Source organism: Caretta caretta, chromosome 11 (genome assembly GCF_965140235.1).
Source record: "Caretta caretta isolate rCarCar2 chromosome 11, rCarCar1.hap1, whole genome shotgun sequence".
Classification (NCBI taxonomy): Eukaryota; Metazoa; Chordata; order Testudines; family Cheloniidae; genus Caretta; species Caretta caretta.
The window spans coordinates 9447977-9472444 of record NC_134216.1 but is presented as its reverse complement, the minus strand read 5'-3'; the positions used below and the strand labels follow the sequence as shown (position 1 = coordinate 9472444).

Here is a 24468-nt window from a genome sequence, read left to right as displayed (position 1 = left end):
TTCTCCCAATGGCGGAATCACTCAACAAACTCCCTCCCCGCACCTCCAAAAAAACATATGGTAAGTGCATTTGACCTCCGGTAGAGACCAGTCCTGGAGAACTTTAGCTTAAAAGTGAAACTTTAAAAATAAGTTCTGTGTGAAATAAGATGGGAACTGTTACGGAGCGTCAGTTATAGAAAAAACTGCTTTCCAGAATGGTAGACAGGACAGCACTTCACAATCTTTGTTCAGTTCTATTTGCCATGCCTAAATTTATGTACCTGCCATGTATATGATCTCAGTCCTTGACTGGCTGCTAAAACCTTGTCTCTTTGCCAGACTTTTGATACACTATGTGCCAAATACCATAAAGTAAAATGTTCTTTGTGGGTTTGATCTAAAGCATGTTATAGTTAGTGGGCTTTGGATTAACCCCTGTGAGATCATCGAATCATAGAATATCAGGGTTGGAAGGGACCTCCGAAGGTCATTTAGTCCAACCCCCTAATCAAAGCAGGACCAATCCCCAACTAAATCAGAATAAAAAGTTCTGTTTACTTATCTACAATAGCACTTTTTTGTGGAGTTTCCCAATTGTTTTTTATGATTAGACTTTCCACTAATCTTTCAAATGAAATTAAGAGTCCTTGAATGCTTGTGGTCATTAACTATCCTATAGCATGCTTTGCAAGTTTAGAGGAATTAGACTGGAATATGATATATGGCATTTAGGCACTTGACTTCTGCCTTCCGCCTTCCTACATTTCTCCATGTCATTTCAGCCAGATGAGGAATGTATCATTTGCCCAAAGTTGTTAATTATGGGCCCACTGGCTGTTTGTTTGCATTTGCAGGATCGGGCTCTTAGGGTACGTCTTCACTACCCGCCGGCTTGGCGGGTAGTGATTGATGTATCGGGGATCCATTTATCATGTCTCATCTAGATGCGATAAATCGATCCCCGAATCGACGCCGGTACTCCACCTCGGCAGGAGGAGTAAGCGGAGTTGACAGGGGAGCCGCCGCGGTCGACTCGCCGCCGTGAGGACGGCCAGGTCACTCGAACTAAGATACTTCGACTTCAGGTACGTGAATAGCATAGCGGAAGTTGTGTATCTTAGTTCGAACCCCGCCCTAGTGTAGCCCAGGCCTCAGACTGTGCAGCCTTTGAACAGGGACTGTGTGTTATATTTTCTGTAAAGCATCTTGCATCCTCGTGGCATTGTGTAGATAGTGCAGGGGTAAGAGCTCCTGTGCAGCAGAGGTGGTTGCATTTCAGTGGAGAATGATTCCGATATGAGTGTGGAAAGTATCGTGGAGTCCCTGTAGAAGAAATACTGTTCTCAAAATCTATCTGTAGGCATTTGGATCTTCTTCACTGTAATAGGCCTTCAACATCATATTGGGGAAAGCTGGTGTTTCAGTTAGGCAAGAATTGTGATCGCCTCTAAAACCAGGTTTCAGAGTAGCAGCCGTGTTAGTCTGTATTCGCAAAAAGAAAAGGAATCTGTCCACAGTATGCATCCGATGAAGTGAGCTGTAGCTCACGAAAGCTTATGCTTAAATAAATTGGTTAGTCTCTAAGGTGCCACAAGTACTCCTCTAAAACCAGTGCAATGAATGGGGCTGGACACTTTCGTGGTGGCTATAGAAGGAAAAAACTCCTGCCTTTCCTTACACTTCGCTTGATCTGCTCCATGGCTTTATTTCTCCATAAATAGGAGTGACTGTTTTTGAACCAGGAACTTTTGAGTCTTTACTGCAGGCTGCATAGTACCATTTGATTTAATGGCCTGGAGAGAGCTCCCCAAGGTTGTAGGTGCTGAGAGTTAAAAGCTAACAACAAGTGGATCATTAACCCGCATGGGCAGAACAAACTCCCTTAATGCTCTTAACTGCACAAGCATGCCATGTGCCTAGACAGTTGTTTTTGATGCTTGTTTGTGCACATAAGCATTAATGCAATGGATGGAGCTGCTGCCTGAATAACCTGAAAGTCAAGAGGTTTCATGTGCCTGGTGGAGACAAGAGGTGGCTGTAAAGATTTCTGTTCTGAGCCAGGAGGTGGTCGGGTTATACTTTAGTAGTCTTACAAACAGTACAGAATGAACAGAAGTAGGGCTCAGTGTTAGAGAAGCTGGGAAGACTAATGTGGTTCTTTATAGTGAGGCATCGTGAGATAAGGCTGCTAACACTGGCATCTATTTTCATAGGGTTTGCCTACTCTACAGCTGGGAGAGAACCCTCAGCCTGGGTGGGATGCTTGAGTTAGTAGGCTAAAAGTAGCAGCATGGGTTCGCGGTTGAGTCCAAAGCTGCCTGACCCCCTGTGTCTGAGCTTGGGTGGTTAGCCTGCACCTGACCGTGTCCACACCACTATTTTTAGGGCGCTAACTCAAGGAAAGCTCGGGCGAGTCTGTTTACGGGTGCTGGGATGCATGACCCCAGCTGCAGTGTAGGGATGCCCTTGCCTGGTCATGCTTTGACACTCTGAATGTGTATGAGCTTCGTTTTGTTCTGATGGTGTCAAGATTGATTTCATTTAAGTCAGTAGAGTTATGCCAGTGTGAAACTTGCAAAGGAGGTCAGATTTGGGTCCATGGGAGTTGTGTAGATGCATCTGAGGGCAGAACCTGATGCTATATTGTGGACAGATCAAATTCTAAAGACTTTTAAATTGGAATGAGAGAGGGACCTAGGCCAAACGGCTGGATCTGGTCTATTTTGGAGAAGCTGTGATATCTGGATTCAACCTGGTGACTGGCTACTCTAATGGGCTAGAACAAAACCCTGCACCAAGCCACAAAGTTTTGAGCTGAACTCCAAGGCTGAGCTGAACTCCAAGGCTAAGCACTATCTTCCAGTACAAACGGTACATACGGAAGCAAGTTATTCAATATGTGCCAAATCCTGAAGCTGTTTAACATAGTAGGATGAGGCATCCACATCCCAACAGGCCATATAAACTGGTTGCACAGCGGAGTGACTCTGGATTGTTGTGGAAGAAAGCTCATTCCCAATACCCATCGTTGTTAACCTGATGACTGTATTGCTTAACTCTGGCCAGGCCTCCCCCATTCTCCCCACCCTTTTTCCTGAGGTGCCCTGACCAGCCCTGACTTATTAGTCAGTCACACCAATTGTTGGGCGGGGGGGCTGACTTTTTAGGGAGTGATGAGCTCAGGGTGAGCTGATTGGCTTTGGGAGGATGGGATCAGTTTATGGGGAGTGTGTCTACATTGTGGGAGGGAGAGGCATGGTTTTGTGGGGGAATGGGAAGGGTTAGGAAGAGGAAGGGTATAGCTTGGTGGGGAGAAGGCTGTTTTCTGTGAGGAGAAGCAAATGGATGGGATTAGTAGGCGCAAGGAAGGATGCCTTACTTTTGAGAAAAGGGGCTGTTGCTTTGTTGTGCAGAATTAACCAAGCAATCCTTGACAGGTAGGGTTCATTTTACTTTTCTCTGAATTTTTTTTCCCAGGCTTTTTTCTTTCGGATGAAAATCCCAAAACTTTCTTCAAAAAGCTTTTCGCTTTCGTTGAAATGTTAGTTTTCATCATTTCCTCGCCCCTTCCTCCCCCCCGTTACAAAATCCACTTCTCAACCAGCTTTAATTTTTAGGTTTCAGAGTAACAGCCGTGTTAGTCTGTATTCGCAAAAAGAAAAGGAGGACTTGTGGCACCTTAGAGACTAACCAATTTATTTGAGCATGAGCTTTCATGAGCTACAGCTCACGCTCAAATAAATTGGTTAGTCTCTAAGGTGCCACAAGTACTCCTTTTCTTTAATTTTTACTAACTCAAGTAATTTGTGAGGACCTTCCATTGTACTGATGCTATGTGCTAAAGTGTGCCTGGTACTAACTTACTGAACGGGGAGACTCCATGCACTGTTATTCTGCGCAAGCCAAACTCTTATTTCCTCTAAAGGTACGATCTACACAAGAGCTGGAAGGTGTAAATTCCAGCTTGAGGAGACATATCTGTGCCAGCTCTGATTTAGCTAGTGCTCTAAAAATAAAAGTGTAGCCACAGTGCAGGGGGTGGGGGGCGCTAGCTACCATGGTCATAGGTATGTAGTAGGGACTGCTATCCCCTTCTACCACGGCTACACTTTTGTTTTTAGCACACAAGCTCAATCAGAGCTAGCACTGTTATGTCTACCCTGAGTTGGAACTCTCACCTTCCAGCTCTAGTGTAGACATCTACCTGTAGTGTGTATAACTCACTATGTGTGAGAAGTGATCTCCATTTCTTCTGTTCTGTTGGATCATCACCTACATGTCCAGAGTGAGGGAATTTCACATTTGGATTCTCATCTTTTGTTCCTCTAAGTTGCTGTAAGTAAACGTGTGTTAATTCTATGTTTCAGTGACGTCCTTGCACTGCCAATCTTCAAACAGGAGGAGCCCCAGCTGTCTCCTGAGAATGACACCAAACTGCCTCCGTTTCAGTATGTTCTCTGCACAGCCACATCCCCTGCTGTAAAGCTGCATGAAGAAACCCTTACCTATCTCAACCAAGGTAAGAAACTAAAGGAAGGAATGTCCCTTGGAAATGGCTTATGATAAAACAATTGAATTTTGCTCCTTTGTTTTGCCTGGGGGGAAAGCTTTGAATTTTGGACCTATATGGGTCAGGTTTTCAGCTGGTGCCAATTGGTGAAGCACCACTGAATTCATAACTGACGCACAGCAGTTAGGGATTGGTCCACACGTTTTCATGTAGCAGGTGCTGGATTCTGTTGAGCTCATTTGAAATTTTGCTTTTTGACATGCATTAGTATCCCAGCAATGGGGTGGGGGGAGCCCAGTGCTGATGGGTGAAGTTGGCAGACTGGTAAGCATTAGGAGTACCACTGACACAACTCAGTTATGAGTGCCCTAGCTGTATTTCAGTGAATTGCCAGTGGATGGGCCAGGAAGGTGTATGATGCTCTTATGTTGTTCCATGAAGAGTGTGACCTCACTCATGCTGGCCCTATCTCGTCACAGTGGTGGAATGTCATTGCTCCATGCTTCTGTAGACGGCAAAGCTAAGCATCTAACTTGGCAGCTTACTGAGCTGCAGTTTAGCAAGGTTCCATATTGCCTATATTGTAGGCTAACTTCGGCCCCCAGATGGACACATGCATGCACCTCCAGAGCAGGAGCAAACCAGAGCAGGAGAGGTTATGCTGCTTGATATCTGAAATGATCAAAGGGAGGGTAAAAGAGCTGATGAATCTTTCTGTGAAATGATCTTCCCGTCATGGAGGGTATGGGATCCTTTGCCATTAAAAGCAACCAGTAGCAAAATAATGTATCTGCCTGCAAAATACCCAAGCCCATTTCAAACTGCTCTCTCCTCTGACTCTGCCTTAGCTCCAGAGAAGGGTGGAGATGCTAATTTGCAGTTCTTCCATGGCTCTGCATACAGAGGCTGGAGAGAGTTCATGGCTAACCATCAGGTTTCCGTGAATGGGGAAGTCTAAAGTTCCCTTTGTAAAGTTGAGACTGATCATATTTGAACATCTCCTGATAAATCCCATTGTGACTTTGGGCTTTGTTCCCTGTTGTCTGTCAACAGCTTTGAAAATGGGGTATCTCCTGCTCCATCTTTGTAAGAGACAAAGGGCTTGGCTACATGAGGACTCTAATTGATTTGCCTTTGTCTTCCTGAAAGGCATGGAGTCAATGCATGTATGTTAAAGTGCATCAGAACAACCACGTGGATGCTTTTACTCAGGGGTAAAGTGATCTTAATTTGCTGTAATTTAATCATTGGATTTTTTTTCTTTTAACAAAGCCGGAAATATGAGTGTGTGGAGAAGGATTAAGTTACAGAGAGCATCCACTTGGGGTGTTTAACACACCAACACATGGGCATTGACTTCATACCATTTATTGATTTGCCTTCCCTCTCCTGAGTGTCCCCATGTAGACCTGGCCAAGGAGCCAACTTCCGCCCTCATTGTAATAGAGAAGTCAAGAGGCTTGCGCGGTGTGATGGGCACACAGACTGGGGTTTTCAAAAGTGCTCTGCTTTGGCCTAATTCTGCTCCCATGGAAATGGATGGGACTCTTAGCAATGACTTCATGGGAGCAGAGTTAGGTCAGTGTTGAGCATTTCTGACAATCCCACCTAGAATGGATTTGCCTAAAGGAGTAGGGGAAGGTCCAGTTTTGGTCTTTTCTCTAGTGGGGTCACAAACAAGCTGGCTGCAGCCGTGGCTAGCTGGACTGAACTACAGTGCAGAAGAGCATGACTAGAGTAGAATGTGAAAATGGGCTTTGTTGTTGTTGAGAATTGTATGAGACAAACTGTGCTGCAAGTGTGGAATCCTGCTCTGTCTTCAGCGTGTGTTCTGGGGAGGAAGAGGTATAAGGAATTCCTGCCTCTCGATAGGAGGGTCCCAGAGCTCCTGAGCCCAAATGTCTACACTGAAGTTAAACGGCCTCTTAGCCCAAGCCCCACAAGCCCAAGTCAGCTGGCACAGGCCAGCCATGTGTGTCTAATTGCAGGGTAGACATACCCAAAGTGACTAGAACATTCCCTTGAAATTGAGGTCTGTGCAGAGGGCCAGCTCAAGATCTATGCACTGCTTAAGTCAGGAGTGGGCAAACTATGGCCTGTGGGCCAGATCCGGCCTGTCAGGGCTTTGGATCCGGCCTGCGGGATTGCCACTCCCGTGGTGCCACGGGCCCGCTGCTGCTTCCAGAAGCAGCTGGCACCATGTCCCTGTGGCCTCTGGGGGAGGGAGGGCAGAGCGCTCTGTGTGCTGCCCTCACCTGCAGGCACTGCTCCCTGCAGCTTCCATTGGCCGGGAACAGGGAACTGTGGCCAATGGGAGCTTCAGGGGAGGAACCTGCAGGCGAGGGCAGTGCGTGGAGCCCTCTGCCCCCCTCCTCCTCTAGGGGCCACAGGGACATGGTACTGGCCACTTCCAGGAGCAGCGCGGGGCCAGGGAAGGCAGGGAGCCTGCCTTAGCCCCGCTGCATGCCGCTGCCACCCTGGAGATGCTCCAGGTAAGTGGTGGTGTCGGGCTGGAGCCTGCACCCTGAGCCCCCTCCTGCACCCCAACCCCCTACCCTGAGCCCCCTCCTGCACCCTTGCTCCACCCCTTTCCCTTGCCCTGAGCCCCTTCCTGCTCACTTGCCCTGAGCCCCCTCCTACACCCCAGCGCCCCAACCCCTTGCCCTGAGCCCCTTCCTGCACGCTGCACCCCCTCCAACACCCCGCACTCCCTCCTGCACCCCACCCCTCTGCCCCAGCCCTACATTCATGTCCCTGCATGCAATTTGCCCACCCAGATGTGGCCCTTGGGCCAAAAAGTTTGCCCATCCCTGGCTTAAGTGGTTTGCTCTGTGTATGCAGATGAATTTCACCCATGCTCATGGCATGTACCTGCTGAAGCTAAATTGTATATATTTGGTATTTCTTGGTATATATTTGCAGTCAGCTCTACTCTGCGCTCCACACAGTGCCCTCCCAATAGGAAGGATAGGATTTAGTCCTTCCCTGGCTCTCTACCGCATCCCTCAGACAAAAATCCTTTGTCCTTGCTGGTTAGGGAAAAGGTGCCAGAGCCCTGCTAGCATGTCTCTTGGTTTGATATAGACATGGCCTTTTCCGAGCAAAAGCCAAGCTTGTATTGGTCTAGGGATTGTTTTAAAATATTATTTCTGGGGTAATCTCTTGTGGGGTGGGGAGAAGCAATTTTAAATTCCACCTTCCAATCAGATTTGCAACGGGTTTTGCACTAAATTAAAAATAAATCATAACTTGCCTTGAAGTCCCACGACAGAGTCCTTTTGAACTGGCAGATGATGTCTGATTTAAATGGGCACTTGTGTTTGTAAACTCCTAGAGAGGAGTATTTATAAATGTCTCCTTCCCATTCCTTGTGTGTCAAAAGTCTTGTGGGAGCATTGACCTCTCTGGAGTAGAAAAGTAGGACATGCACCTGTAAATTTTAAAAACAAAAATTAGTCTTTTAGTCTAAATAGCATTTTGTTTTGAGGAGAAATGTCTTTCTTCATTGGAACTATTCTTGAGTCTTGAGCGCCATAAAACTTCCACTTTGTGTTAAAAAGGCCTGATCTCTTCTCTGAGGAGCTCACAAACCAATGCCAGATATGACCCAATGAAACAGATGGGTAGGAAGTGTGTGGAGGGAGGGCGTTTGTGGACCAGCTCTGGAAGGATGTTCCATGTGTAGGGGCAAGCTTGGAAGAAAGCTCAGGAGTCTGACATGGGGCCTTGAGGTTGGCATTATTGACTGAGTGAAGGAATAAGGAGGATCAATAACAGAGGATGGGCAGAACTAAATAGTGTCTTTGAAGGAGATGGCAAGAGTTTTGAACTTAGTTTAGTGGAGAAGGAGCCCGTGGAGGGAATTGGACGGGGCTGATATGGCCTGAAGAATCGGCTAGGAAGATCTTAGCAGTGACTGTATGGAGTGGAGGGGGCTCAGATGGGGGTTGGGGAGGCCACACAGGGGAAGGGTATATACCCTAGGGACAGATGACTGGGGTTGGGAAGAGTTTTTAGCTGTGCAGACAGAGAAAAGGAGAAATATTTTGGAGGAGGAGGTGTGGACTGGTTTCTCCTGGATGGGAGCAGTGGGGTGGGGGGAATTGAAGAGGACTCCCAGGTTGAGAGCATAGTGTCCCACGTGGGGAGGGTTTATGAAGGACATCAAGGCATTTAGTCTTAACTATTGTATTAAGCTGACAAGAGGCCAAGCTCATTGGCGAAAGGTTGAAACCCTAGATTCTTGTTGGCTGCAGTGAGAGACCCAGCCTGCAGGTCAAACAACTGAATAGTCAAATCCACGCAGTCTGCGCTCCAGTGACTGACTCCTTACTCTTGTCTTTTGCAGTCTCCTCCCCTGGGCTCCCTCATTCAGTGTGAAACTGGAGCCAGAACCCTGCTAAAATGGAACCATTTGGGGCCAACTGTTTTCAAACACCATTGGAACTAGCTTGTTTTTTTGGTTTGCTTTTTTTTAAGTGCTGTTTCGGTGCTTATTGTGGATTGTCTTAAAAAAAACCTTATCGAGCAGCAACCCTTCTACAGACTACCCCATTAGCAAGGTGTCTTGATACAGTTTGTATTCCGTGGTTTGTAGCAGTGGGGTGTGTGGATGCAAGTCATGTAACAGCCGAGATTCTGTTGCAGTGGTGTATAGAAGCCCCAACCAAGCTAAAGGTGCAAGGTCCTGTACAAACTTAATATGGCAGTCTATGGCCCAAATACTTTTCAACATGGTTACCATCCTGAATGTGGAAAAAGGGCAAATGAAGGTTAGTTTAAGCAATTGTCCCAGCCGGAAATAGTGCAAGCAAAGCAGGCATGGGAAGTATAGGAAAGTGAGACGTGATTTGAAGAAGACACCCCGAAATCCTAGTTGTCTGGGGAGGAGATAGAGCTACCTAGAGGAGAAAGTAGAAAGAAAACCTTTGCCTTGGTTCTATTTTAAGTCTCCAAATCTGGCCACAGGACTTTTCTGTAGCTGGAGAATTGGATTTTATGCTTGGAGATTTATGGAAATGAAGAAATCTGTTTTTGTATTGACATTAACTCTCACGGAACTGAATTTTTATAGGGTCATGACTGTGCTTGAATGTTTATATGTTTCCTGGAACAGTCTTTTGTTTGCCTAAATGAAGAGAACAGAAAGCTGGGAGACCAGCTCTGACTGGGTGAGGTTCTCGGTTAATTATAGCTGCATTTGCAAGAATATTATTTTCATTTTGCGTGACTCAGAAGGATTGGCTGTTTTTTCTAATCATCATCACAATTATTGACAGGATCTTGAGCCTTCCAAAGAATTAAGTTCCCTTCTGGCCTACTCTTTGCTAACATGCACCCTGCAGGAATCTCTCTTCCTTGACACATTTTTGGTCTGTCCCTGGCTTCCCATCATTGGTCTGTCCCTGGTTTCTTTCTAAGAATTGTTTGTAAAATTGGTTCTTCTTTCTCTTCACTTTCATGACCAGTTGTTGAGACTTTTTGTCCTTCTGTTGGCACTTCTCAGGCTGTCTCTACACTAAAGCTTACAGTGGCGCTGTATGGATGCAGCTGCGCCGCTGTAAGATCTCTCTCCCTTCAGCGCAGAGCGGCTACACGAGAGCTCTCCCATTGATACAATTAATCCACCCCAACAAGCAGCGGGAGCTATGCCGGTGGGAGAAGCTCTCCCGCTGACATAGCGCTATGCAAGCTGCCACTTATACCGGTCTAATTTGTTGCTGTGTGTGTGTGTGATCACACCCCTGAGTGACATACGTTTCGCTGACATAAGTGATAGTGTAGACATAGCCTCAAGCTCAGGGAATGGAGTTGGCCCTCTTACCTCAATTACAGGCAAGTCTGGATAGGTTCTTGGTGTCATACCCCAGCTCCTTCATTTTGCTAGCAGGATTTTTCTTGCTTCTCACGTACATTTTGGCAGTGAGGTGCAGGAGACACAGTGCTATCTCCAAACCACACCAACCCTAAGGTCACCATCAATCTTGCTTCAGGCAACAAGGGGCTTGGAATAAGCAGAGCATCCGAGCACAACTGTCCATAGGAAGCAGGAATCTCCTGGCTGCCCTTTAACCTGGGAGACGGTTTTCTGTCCTTCCTGCTATCCTCTCTTTACTCCCATCTGGGTTAAATGGAAGTCTGTGAATTTGCAGTCCTCACTCAGGCAAAACTTCTGCCGAGGCCACTGGAGCTGGTTCTACTCTCACAAAGCAGCAGTGACCGAAGTCTGCGGACTTATGCTGGTGAGACCAGGTTCAGGACTGTGTGTAGACTTCAGGACTGGACTCTGTTTCATTGGTGACAACCAGCAAGACTTCTGGAGCGTTTTCGTGAACTGTCTTTTTTTTGCGCTGGGTACTTTTCTGGACGTTTTTAACTTTGGTACTGAAGTTTCTCCTACATTTCTACCATGTTTGATTCCTGAATTAAAGCACGTGTCAATCCAAGGAGCTAGAGTTGTTTCCCAGTTAGCTGTTTCTACCGTGAAGTGTCCTCGGAAGCTGCACTTTAGGTCACGAATAAGCAGTTTGGAGGGCATTGTGGAGCCTTGTTTGACCGAGCTATCTATACTGGTTGTTGGCTTTGTAGATCAATGAAGGAGATGCTAATACCTGATCTGTATGCTATAAAGATGTTTGGAGTTGCCCCTTTTTAGGGGACCCCTCTCCTTCACTTTCTTCTCTGCATTTGTTTAGGTTGGGTGTTCTAGGAAACCCAGGGGGGTGCTCCTTGTGCTTGTGTACCAACTGGTAGTGTAGCTTAGTGTCATGTGGGTTGTACATGCTATTTGTGAGACGAGCTAAGGGCCTCTGTCTCCTTCCTAACAGGCAGCTGTCCACAGCACGGTCTCTTCCCCCACACAGCACGTCAGACACTGACGGGCGCTCTCAATTGGTTATTTTTAGCAGAGAGAGCAAGGAGTGAATGACCAGGCCTGGGTACTGAAATGCATCCTCATCCCTAGTTGAGAAGCCTCCAGGTCAGGGTTAAGGAGTTCTGGTGGGGCAATGCAGGGAAAGATGCATTGCTGCTGACACTAACATACTGCACCTATTCTGGGCTCAAATAGAAAACGCTAGTCTCTCTGGAAATAAGAGACTGGCCATCTCCTGTAAAGTTGTAATGATATGCTCTGTCTTTTGTGTCTAAGAGGCTGTTCATCCATTCTAGTTCATTATTCCTAGTAATCACAGAGTAATGGTTTATATGAGAGCTATTCAGATCGTGAAAAACTTTCCATGAAAGCTAAACCTGGCACAGCTCTGTCCTGCTGGATCTTCAAAGTGTGCTACTAGGTGGACTGGCTTTCCCAGCCCAGGTGCTAGTGAGCAGACAAACACTCTACTTGACTTTCCACTAGAGCTCGTTGTTGTTTTGTTTGTATTGCAGTAGTGCATAGAGGTCCCAACCGAGCTAAACGTACAAGGTCCTGTACCAACTTTATACGAAATAGTTAATCGAAATAGAAGAGACAGACAAATGTGGGAGACAGCTGCCTTATCCCCATCTGACAGATTGGGACCTAAGGCAGAGAAGGATTAAGTGACTTGCCCAACATCACACAAGGAACCCATGGCAGAGCTGAGGGTTGGACCCCAGCTCTTCTGAGTCCCGCTGCAGCACCCCAGCCTCAGACCATCCTCCTTCTTGGTTACCTGGGGAACGTGAGAAAATACTAGGCTTGCAAATGGCACAAAAGAAACCAATGTTACCATGAGAATCGCACTGTCAAAACCTGCAGCCAGGAACCTTGTGCAACAGACGGTATCGGCCGTATACCAGGACTGACCGTATTAGCTGGAAGCCAGGGCCTTTACCCCACCAGCAGAGAGTCTGTGATTGCACGCTTGGATCTGGACAGGCAGAGGTACTGAACACGTAATCGAGATCTACTCATTACACCTGAAACGTGCTAGATCCTTATTGATTCAAGAGGCAAAGGAGAAATCTATTATAGGCACCAGCCAAGGCCAAGTTAACAGCCACCATACTATAATCAACCCAGAGTAAGTGATGTCCGCTATCACCCCAGGAAAAGAGCCAGCAATACACAGGGCTGAATTTAAGTACAGTTCCTAAATTAGTCACCTGCAAAGTGCTTCTGAACCTGTTGGCCCGTACATTCTCTTAGTTCAGAGTTGGAAGTGTTGCCGCAGAGGAATTATTAACTAAACTTGAACAAAGGGTCTGAGATGGTGTAATTTTAATACCTGTAAGCCTCTGAGCATGCCCAGCATGAACTAGATTGTTTGCAGAAGTTTGAGCAGACTCAGGCTGAGCGGAGTGTTGGTGCAGAGGGCTGAGCCTTCCCTCCAGCAAACCTGGCTCTTGAGTGTGTGTTAAGAGGTACGGGAGGGAAGAGATGTGCAGGGAAAAGAGGGAGGGAGGGAGGGGGGACAAAGGGTTGAGAAGAGAAGAGAAGAAGCCACAGGAGGAGACAAATACAGGAAGAGAACTGTTGGAAGGGCAGCTATATAAACTGGTATTAGACTGAACACCTGAACTGCACTCCATTATATTCCTCCAACCCCTCTGTAATGAAAAGCAGGACAGAAACTGTCTGTGAGCATAATCCTCTGGCCCAGGGAAGGGCTGTGGAAGACCCTTGGACAGAGTGGGACATAGTGGAGCCGTGTGGGGGTTGCATTCCCTGGCACCCACATGTCTTCCTCCCCCCCCCCCCCCCTCTCTCTTCTCCCCGCCTCCCCCCGCCCCCCCCCCCCGAGGTTCCATCGTCTTAGCACAGGAGGGAGGTTTGAGGATGGCCTGTCCTGTAGCTAGTGGATCCCCAACATCCACTGGCTAAACATCTCATGCTGCATCTTTGAGCTTACTCAGCCCTGAGGCTACTGTAAGTAACCACAGAGCAGCTTCCAGTGCCACTTGTGGTCTAGGATGGGAGAACTGTCACCCACCTGGCACTACTAATGCCTGTGTGTACGTTGTGTGTGCAGGGAGCAGGGTTTCACTTTTGCTTGTCTCTAGCTGCAGTACATGTGTGGCATAAAGTATGCATGGTCAGGTGGCCCCATGCCCTGAAAATATCAGCCTGAGGTTTTATTGAGTAACCCACTGAAAGTCTTTATGAATTCCCATCCATCTGAATAGTCTCATTAAAGTGTTCTTTCTGTCTGCCTTGTGCGTGCTTAAGTTTTGCAGAAGAACGACTTTTCCCTTCCTTTTCCCTCCAAGCTGTATTCAGCTGGGCTCATTCTTTCACGTTTATCAATGCTGCATTTTTCATGTCCTTGTTAAGTTGCTAAATGGAATTGTTGTTGCTGTGGCCCATAGTTTAGCTTAATCCTTAAACAGTTTCCAGTTTGATTCTTTCTAGGCCCCCTGCTTGTCACTAGGATCACATATTAAGGAAGAGTATATTTTTCTGTTTCTAGCTTCCACTGATTCAGTGAACATATTATACATAAAACCGAATCTTATAGTCTACTTAGGTGAGCTACTTACTTTTCTAAACAGGCCTGGAGCCTATTGGTTTGGCATACTGAAGTCATAGCTGGAAATCAGCATAACACATTAACATGTTGTGTAGAAAACAGAGACCTTGCAGCGTAAATGGCATTAGAAATGTAAAGCCAAACTGGTAACTGCAATAGGATTTGTAGTTGTGTGGGAAAAAGTTCAGTGTTTTTACAAAATGTAACCTTAAATTTTAAAATAACAATTCTTCTTAAAATCAGAAAACTCCTACGATCGCTAATGACTAAATCCCAGCAATGAACTTGCCGAAGCTTAGGAATTAGGTGTTACGTTTTTAGCATGTGAACTAGTCTAGTGACCTCTTGTTAAGTGATAGGATTATTTTTGTCTTCCTACCTTTTGGGACAAAAGAACATGGATGTCAGAAGTTTGGTAATGATAGCAACAATTAAATTTTATGCTGCATTAATTGTCAGGGACAATAAAAGTAACAAAAGTAAACTGCCTATAAATCTCTTTAAGACAGGTGGAGTTGCTTCATGAAGTAGAAGTTAGGAACATTGTGTGCCTGGGTGGTTTACTACTTTGCCATATCCTAGTCTTGTTTGTACAGCAACAGAGCATAAACTCCTGCCTAGTAATGGGATTGTGTAAATGTCTGTTGTTCAGGAACTGCCCTTTTTAAATACACACTTCCGTACAACATCCTCCCTAAAGAGTTGCTGTAATAAAGCTAGGTCAGAGGCTAGGCTAATGCCTCTGAAGATTTCAGTGACTTATGAGGCAAAGTGCCTCTTTGGCCTTTTCTTCACTGCTTATATGTGAGATATATATTTTTACCACAGGCTAACACACATGTGTGAGCTAGCCTGAGGTAAAATCACAGTGAAGACAAGGCATTTTGGCCCAGATCCACTGCAGGTATGCTTACACTGCAATTAGACACCCATGTCTGTCCTGGGCCTACTGTCTCGGGCTTGGGCCAAGGGACTGTTTAATTGTTGTGTAGACATTCAGGCTCTGGCTGCAGCTCAAGCTCTGGGACCCTCCCTCCTTGCAGGGAACGTCTGCACCGCAGTTAAATAGTGCCTTAGCCTGAGCCCCTTACCCTGAGTCAGCTGGCCCAGGTCAGCTGCAGGTTTTTAATAGCAGTGTAGACATACCCAAAGGGACTTAGGTGGCAAGTCCCAGTTTTAGGGTCCACTGCGATCCTCAACATTCCTGCTGACTCTGCATTTGCCTAAACGTTCAGGGTAAAAGTTCCCTTGGCGCCCAGGTTTCTCCCTCTGAGCTTTCGCACTGCTGCCAAGATTTAGGCACCCAAATACCTGTCTCCTGCCTCTGCTTGAGTGTTAGAAAGGATTATAGAATCCTAGAACCGTAGGACTCTATGGTGGGGGAGGGATAGCTCAGTGGTTTGAGCATTGGCCTGCTAAACCCAGGGTTGAGAGTTCAATTTAGGGATCTGGAGCAAAAATTGGGGATTGGTCCTGCTTTGAGCAGGGGGTTGGACTAGATGACCTCCTGAGGTCCCTTCCAACCCTGATATTCTGTGACAGAAAGGGACCTGGAGAGGTCATTTAGACAAGTCCTCTGCACTCAAGGCAGGACTAAATATTATCTAGATTTTATCTAACTTGCTCTTAAAAATCTCCAATGATGGGAGATTCCACAACCTTCCTAGGCAATTTATTACAGTGCTCAACTACCCTGATAGTTAAGAAGTTTTTCCTAATGTCCAACCTAAACTGCCCTTGCTGCAATTTAAGCCCATTGCCTCTTGTCCTATCCTGAGAGGTTAAGGAGAACAATTTTTCTCCCTCCTCCTTGTAACAATCTTTTAGGCACTTGAAAACTGTTATCCTGTCCCTTCTCAGTCTTTGCTTCTCTTGAGTAAACCCATTTTTTTCAATCTTTCCTCATAGGTCATGTTTTCTAGACCTTCAATAATTTTTGTTGGTCTTCTCTGGACTTTCTCCAATTTGTTCACATCTTTCCTGAAATGTGGCACCCAGAATTGGGCACGATACTCCAGTTGAGGCCTAATCAATGCGGAGTAGAGCAGAAGAATTAACATCATTCTGGGATTTATTAGCAGCAGTGTAACGCTGTTGACTTATATTTAGCTTGTGATCCACTATGACCCCTAGATCCCTTTCTGCAGTATTCCAAGGCAGCCATTTCCCATTTTGTAGGTGTACAACTGATTGCTCCTTCCTACGTGGAGTACTTTGCATTTGTCCTTATTGAATTTTATTCTGTTTACTTCAGACCATGTTTCCAGTTTGTCCAGATCATTTTGAATTTTAATCCTATCCTCCAAAGCACTTGTAACCCCTCCCAGTTGGTATCGTCCACCTTAGACTTGGGGTCTCCCACACCTCTGAGGAGTGTGCTGTAGTATAATCATAAATCTATGAGAGATTCTGATGTTGGCGTCCCTCAGTCTCTCCAGTTAAAGTTGTTCCAGTGGATATAAATATAAAGAGACACAGGAGCAGGGGGACTGGATTCTGTGTCTCCCACCTTCCAGGGTGGGCCTGCTAACCACTGGTCTCTAGACTTGTTCTCCCTCTCTGGCCCTAATGACTCCACAATTATTTATACACAGTGGAACCATTTCAACAGTATGTCCACAATAGCGAAAGTGGGACCATATGTAATTATCCACTGGTGCAGTTTAGCCACTGGTGGAAGCTGGAGTGCAGACAGGGTTCGGGTGTCTTTACCACTGTATTCTTGAACCCTATTCTATCGATAGTGGTGAAAGTTAGTAGAGCATCAGCCATGAACCAAAGAAATCCCCCTCCAAGTTGATACCGTGGGTTAAACCATACGGAGGTATATTTTTGAGAATGTAAAAAGAAAAGGAGTACTTGTGGCACCTTAGAGACTAACAACAGAATATCTGGCCTGTTGGTATAGGGCCAAATTCTCCTCACTCAATGGGGTTGGACTGTATAACTGAAGAGAATGTAACCCCTAATTACCAGGTTAATTCAGATTTTCCTTAGTTGTGACACTGAGGGAAGGCTTTGTGGAGAAGTAGAGAATGTGCATTTCAGCTTCTATATCAACACGTCTGTGCTGGTAGCACGGCCCTTAAATCAGGTCCCGTTCATGCCCTGTTCTAGTGTTAATGATATGTATGGGAATGCTGGTAGGAATGTTAACCTGACCTGTATTCTAAAACTTGGTTTCAGGGGTGGTTGTGGAAGGGAAGTGTTTTCCATGGGAGATAATTTATGGGTAGGAAGCTCAACTAGAAACATTCTTAATATTTAATTATTTTGTGGCGGAATCTGTATTTAACACTCAGGTTGTAGGGGAACCAGCTAGTGTATGAATAGCCTTTTGAATGATGATTTTCAGGGAATCCGTATTAAGTTCAATGGCTTCTTTCACATGACCCATATGTTTTGAACCAAAACATTTTATGCCTTGTGGCTTCCATAATATTAAAATAACAGAGGCCTACTTGGAGGCAGCATTTGCTAAAGAGCCGAACCTCTGTTTCTGGCCAGTTTGAGGTCTGATCCAAGCCAAACCTGACTTCAATGGTAACTTCATGCGTGGAACATTTGCCAGTTCAGGCCTTCATTTTGTATCCAGAATGTGAATATTTTGTTTGTTGGTAGGAAAGCACATGGCGCACAGGTTTCTGGATATACCAGTGACTTGTTGATTTATCTGATGAACGAAGACCGCCTAGAGGGAGTGGGACCGACTTTCTTATGCCCAGTAAAGCTCTTTTAGCTGTTCACATAAGACAATGGTAAACCAAGGGGCTGGACAGTAGACACTGATGGGAGAATCCATAGCAAATATTCCACCAAGTGTCAAGCTGTCTGGTACCCTGAGCATTTGACTGAGAACTAGAAACTACTTAGTTTTAGTCCTGGCTCTGGCACTGGGTTACTTTGTGGCCTTGAGCAAGTCACTTAGCCTTTCTATCTGTTTCCCATCTGTAGAATGTGGCTAGAAAGACCCATCTACCTCTAGAGAAGTGTGTGATCTCTCAAATAATAAAGTAGGCTGTGTGGTGATTAATTGGGTTAATATTTGCACAGTAAAGCTCTGTAAGTACAAGAGGGATCTGAGAGAAGCTAAATCCATTGAGGCAATGCGATGTGTAAAGTCATGCTAACAATGAAAGTTAGACCCAAACTAAGACATCTTCGATGGACCAATATTTCCATTTGGCTTTGTCAAAAATCTGTGTCGCTTTAATGAAATAATAGCGGTGGGAACAGGCTGGGGCTGACGCTGAGCCTGGGTTTTGTTGGGATATCCCTGACTTATACCAGTGTAAATGATATCCAAATTGGGGCCTGTGAGTATTTTTTTTTCTGTTTTGTTTTTTTGTTCTTATTATGTAACACTTTGGATTACGCAGAGCCAGTGCCTTTGCATTAACACTTGATAGGTTATCTAGGGCCCTTAAACTAGGGGTTCTCTCACACGCATAGCATTCACCTTAACAGAAAGATCCTCTTGGCTTATCTCCCCTCCCATCTGTGGTCACATCCTCATCTCCCTCCCACGTGCAATTACTTGTCTGTATCTTCCAGTAAACTACTGAATTTTCTGTAAATGAACCTTGGGGCTTTTTTTTGGGTCTGGCTGGGATTTTAGGAATGCCTTGTAGAGGTCTGAGGAAAGTGAGGTCCCAATCATGCAAAGCACTAAGCATGTGCTTAACTTTAAGTGCTTTAAGTTCCAGTGAAGAAAGTGGAGTTACTCACAGTCTTAAAGTCAAGCACATGCTTATGTAGCTTTGTTATGAAATCTGTGTAAGACCCATGGGATTTCTGTTTCAGTGAACGAAATTTCTCTGAAATTGCCATGTGAATAAAGTTACATTCCTGATAAAGAGAATACTCAATGGAGAATATTTCCTTGGTACAAACACAGGATGTCCCATGGCATTGTGTGCTGGGATTATTGGTTACAGACACCATCCTCTTTCAGTCCAACAGTCTGTTTTGCCACAAAATATAGTTCTCCTTGGAAGTAAAAATGGTGGATTTTGCAAAATGTGGGCTGAGATTTATGTATATTTCTAGCACCTAGGAATTAATCTGTAGCTACATGTGGCTTCCTTTTCTCCGTTAGCCAGTTCTTGGATTCAAGGGTCATAGCCTGCTTGTGGAACTCCCATTGACATCTGTGGGAGTGGTGTGCAAACACTGAAGATGGAATATGGCCTCTCTACTCTATTCTATTTTTCCAGGCAGCAGAATAAGCTTGGACTATCCCAGCACTCCAGTAACATTGCCTACACTCATGTTGCCAACCTGCAATGCTGCAATTCCCAAGAGGAACCCTGTTCTAATGCAATATCTTTCCATTAGTTCTGCTGTCCTAAATCTACTGCTATTTACAGATTTGGATCCAGAAATGTAGCATTTTTCCTTTACCAGTGGCAGCTGCTTGGGGGCAGATGTATCTGCTATGCAGTCTTTTGGAGGATCAGTGCTAAAATGACCTTGGTTAAACTAGAAAATCTGAACCAATCACTGTTTCAGATTGCCTCGTTATACGATGATCTGCATTCTTCACTAAAAGGGATGGGGGCGGGAGGCGGGGTGGGCAGCAAGATAAACTGGAAAAACCAGCTGTTGTGTATCTATTCCCTTTATTTATTGTATTGATAGTGTCCTGTCCTTGTTCAGGCACTGGTTTACTACACAGAGTGGGTTACACACACAAGGTTCATTGCACTGTCCAGGTTCTGGTATCTTACGTCCAGGTGGCTTACCAGGTCCAGACAATAGCATCAGCATATATGACTATCGGCAAATTTCTTAATATGGAAGAAACCAATACTTGGATTTGAATCCCTCACAGTGATAGAAAACCATCACCGCTGATCCTGCACAAACAAGCGTCCCAGCTCATTTCTGTATGTTGGAAGGCCACAATCAAGCCCAACCTTGTGATCCTCGGGCGCCCAAAAATCCTATTGAAGCTCGTGATAAAGAAAGCAAGATCAGCCCCAGATTATTATCCCTGGCATTCTAGTAGAGCACAGAGGCCCTATTGTGCTAGGTACTGTACATACATATAGTAAGAGACTTCAATACTTAGACCAAGTAGACAAGACAGACAAAGGAATAAGTGCTATTGTCCCCATTTTACGTGGGGAATGACAGCACAACGATTAAGTGACTTTCCCAGTGTCTAATAGGAAGTCTGTGGCAGAGCTGGGAAATGAACCCAAATCTGCTAATGCCCCCCGTCCAGGACATTAACCATAGGACCATCTTTCCCTCAGATTTCTGCCCTGCATTAATGCCCACTCATTAATGGGACAAACGAGATATGTTGCCAAGAATGACCCTTCCTTGATCAGTCTTATGCTTTATTAGCAACATAAATGCCAGCATGACTCTCTCATTGCTACAACATGTTAAACACCTTGGAAATGTTTCCTTAAACTCTAGGTCAGTCTTATGAAATCCGTCTACTTGAGAATAGGAAATTGGGAGAGTTTCAAGATTTAAACACAAAATATGTAAAGGTAAGGAGAAATATAGATTTCTTTTCTTCCTGCTACTACATACAGACACAAATCAAGGCCCTGACAGTGCTTATCATGGAGGACAATGGGAGATATTTTGCCATTGACTTTAATGGGAGCAAGATTGAAGGCTAATTCCTGAGTTGGTTAGAGCTGCATGTGACCGTGCAGTTTTGCTTTGCAGGGTTTCAGCTAAACCTTTGCTTTGGTTACAATCGTGCCCTCAGAGTTTTACTCTGAGTTTTGGGTTCAGATGAATCCCAAAATTCAAAGCTAAACTGGGTTGAAACCATTGAGCATCACTTCATCTACTGGCTTAACCCATGCAAAGCTATAAACCAACCCCAGGTTCAACGCACCTGGGCTCAGATACGTGTTCATAAAGAGGACTCCAGCTTTTCACATAGCTTTCTCACACAGGTCTTGCACAACTCAAGTTTACGTTAGTAGTGGACTCAACCCACAACATACAGAACTACATTCTGAGTTCTGGGTTGTTTGACTATGGGGGTTGGATTTTACAAATACAGGGATTTTGCAAAATTTGGATCCAGATCTTGGTTCTGGTTTCAAGCCCTCCTGGCCCAAATTCTTGTGGTTGTGATCCAGGGATTTTCATTAGCGGGGGGGCCACTTGCAAAATTTGGATCCAAATCTGGATTTAGACCATCTACAAAGTTCAAGCATATTTGGATTCCATGTTTTTATTCAGCCCACTACACGAAGGATTTATAAAATGTGGCTCTGGGTTCAGATTTGCACATCCTCTCTTGCTAGGAGAGCAAGCAAGTGCTTGGATCTAGGTTTTGGTTTGGGGCCTTTCTCTAATCTATATGCAAAATTAATCTCTCACTTCCATTCAGAATGGATGGCAACAAGACAATGGACTTCCTTTGGAAACTGGGAGGTGAGGGATAATTATCTCGTGGTAGTGAAGCACTTTGCATATGCAAAGCAATACATTAGTACAAAGTCTCTTTGGCTTTGCCTGCATTGTGCATTTGTCCTGATTCTGGCCATTGATGCAGCTGCACCAGTCCAAACCTGAAGTGAAAGGGGTGCAAGCTCTGCTGGTGCAAACAGAGGCTTTCCTAGTCTACACTGGAAGAGGTGCACTGGAGCAAACCCTACATCAATGGCTTGACTGTCGATTGCTGGAATCAAGGCAAATTCCCACTGACAAGGCCTCTGAAGTGCAAAGAGCATTACCTTGATGAACCGTCTATCAATGGAATTTGACATAAATGGAGATGGGTGGCTTTCATTGGGACACTCTGATCTCCTCCTCGATGGGAGTTAGACACATGGAGGAGGAACAGATCAGACCCCCATCTCTGACACTGGGAAACCAAAGTCATCTCAGGAAAAGGGCTTCTGGCTCCCCTAATTCATCTTGCCCTCCTCTCTTAACAGAGCATCCTTCGGGTGGTTTTCCATGATCGACGTCTGCAATACACAGAACACCAGCAGCTGGAGGGCTGGAGATGGAGCCGGCCTGGGGACCGCATCCTTGATATAGGTGAGATTATTTCATTATGGTTCCCATAAAGTGTTTGGAGCTGGCTGTGAGCTGCTTGAAGGATTTTTTTTTCAGAGTTTGCTTTTTTACAAAAATTGTAATGGTGTGTGCAGAGAGGGGTGAAAGAAACCACAGCTGTATTGGTTTAAACTGGATACCTCGTTGGTTGTCTTGGCTTTTCAAATGAGTCTGGTAACTGTATGAAAACTTGGTTTGTTGTCTTCAATTTAATATTTTTAAAATTTTAGGGGTTTTCTTCTACAGATATCCCACTGTCAGTCGGTATCTTAGATCCCAGGGCCAGCCCAACCCAACTAAACACTGTTGAATTTCTGTGGGATCCGTCCAAAAGAGCATCTGCATTCATTCAGGTAAGGAACGAATGGATTTGCGTGCAGTAAATGGAATGGTATGATGTCTATTAGGGATACTTTTTCAGTCTTTGTGTATCTGAGGCGTGGGAAAGAAATATACTAATGAAAATACCTGTGCGCCATTGATGTGTGTGTGTGTGCATTGACGTCCTATTTATAGGCTACTCAGATGTGCCAGTTTAGCTTTTGGGGGTGGGGCTGCATCTTCTATTCTTAACAGAGCACAGGCCTTGTCATAGGTCGAATGATCTGTATGTCTCTCTAAATATCCACTCTCCTCTTAAAGATGGGTTTCGTTTATGGGGGGGCAGAGAAGGCCACAAACTCTAGTTTTGCAAACACCCCAAATGGCTCACAGTGTCTGCAAAATATCAGACTTCATGGGGCTTTCCTACCCTTAATATCAAGTATTTATCTTTTTTAAATCTGTATGTATGCGATGCAAGGCCAAAGCCTGCTTTCTATATGTTCAGTTTTTCTCCAGGCTGCTTGTCCTGTCACTCTTTTGAACTCTTTATTTTGTTATGAACTCTTTCTATGTTTCCTCCACAAAATAGAGATGGGCCGGAACTAAACTTGAAACCCCCAGTCGCATACACCCCTGAACTACAGGGGCTTGAAAATCAGATTCTTTGAAACTTTGAGCCATCTCTAGTTATAAAGACAGCTTCTGTTTTGCCAGGTACATTGTATCAGCACAGAATTTACGCCAAGGAAACATGGTGGAGAGAAAGGGGTGCCCTTCAGGATACAAATCGACACATTTAAACAGAATGAGAATGGCGAATATACCGAACACTTGCATTCTGCAAGCTGCCAGATCAAAGTGTTCAAGGTATGGGCTAGCTCAGGTTTCCCAAATTCTCTCGGGAGTTCGAGACATGGAGCATGTTGCTCTTGCTATGTGTAAGGTTTTAAAAACGTTTGTTAGTATTTCAGGCATTACAATAAAGCAAAAGAATAAAGGTATTAAACAGGTGGTGCTCGTACTCTCATCAATAGTAATTATGGAAAAGGCCCAACATCCTAGTGTGTCTAGCAACAGAGATCCCAAAGTGCATTCCGTGGACCGGCTTCATGCACTCAGACCGAGATCAGCCCACAGCTCAGATCTCAGTCCGTTCTGTTATCTGGATTTTTAAACAATCCGCTCTGCTTGGACGGGATAACAGCTTCTTGGGAAGGCACCAACGCAGAGAATAGAGCTCTCGTATCGGAGTCTCTTCAACCATAAAAGATATTGTCCAGTGAGTCATCAATAGCGGGAAAGAGTTAGCCATAGAGATGGTGTATATGGTCTACCTGTTCCAGACCTGGCACTTGGTAACTTCCGTCACTGCCTGTTAAGATACCAAAGCCAACCTTTGCTCTATTACATTGTATAAATCCAGAGTATTTTCACTGGCTTCAGTGGCGTAGTCTGGAGTTACACCCATAGAGCTGAGAGCAGAATCTGGCGACTTTTTTAGCTTAGTTAGTTCTTAGTTAGCTCATCCCGAGTAGCGGAGGAGAATAACGACTCTCTAGACTATTCTCTGATAAGCACTTGAGAAGGGCCTTAAATGTTGCAAGTAGTTCCCCTCGATTTCACACATGGAGCGGAAGATGGGCAGCCTTGTTCTCGGTCTCCGTTCATGTTTGAAGCTTTTTGGCAAACCTGGAATGAACAGGTACTCTAATCCATTTCAGGACTGGCGAACAGGCTTTCGGTTAGATCTGAATCTAAACTTTCCATAGATTGGTGAGGGGTATGGGGGGCTGGATTTGGTGATCCACTCTGACTTCTCTTTAGTTTTCATAATACCTATAGTTCCTGGAGAAATAACACAGGTGCTCGTTAAAGTGTGTTCCTCAATCAGAGATTCAGGCTCTAAAATAGCATCAAATCCTAGGGGTTGCACTGTGAACGCATACAGATTGTGTAGCGCTCCACGTGTTTAGGAAATGCTACAGGCATGGCAATTTTAACAAAGGATGTTCTAGATACAGTAGAGGTTTTTCTGTGAACTGCTGCTTGGAAAATAGAGGCCTTGCCCTGCCCTTGTTTCATGTGTAGAAAGCCCAATTATGCCAATGAGGCTTTTGTGCACAGATCAGATGAAACCTATGGCCCCCTGTTACCCAC

The 24468-nt window shown here is 45.2% G+C and overlaps 1 protein-coding gene across 2 annotated transcripts in view; it reads left to right on the top strand.

Annotated features, from left to right (window-relative positions):
• TFCP2L1 (transcription factor CP2 like 1) overlaps window positions 1–24468 on the top strand; it is a 42009-nt gene that overhangs the window by 2650 nt on the left and 14891 nt on the right. The window contains exons 2-6 of one of the 2 annotated variants that reach the window (XM_048870008.2): window positions 4350–4501; window positions 20374–20450; window positions 21864–21969; window positions 22234–22340; window positions 23026–23178. In XM_048870008.2, coding sequence (XP_048725965.1) covers window positions 4350–4501; window positions 20374–20450; window positions 21864–21969; window positions 22234–22340; window positions 23026–23178 — 595 coding nt within the window. The remainder of the gene's footprint in view (window positions 1–4349; window positions 4502–20373; window positions 20451–21863; window positions 21970–22233; window positions 22341–23025; window positions 23179–24468) is intronic. The other variant, XM_048870009.2, reaches the window with a different exon arrangement.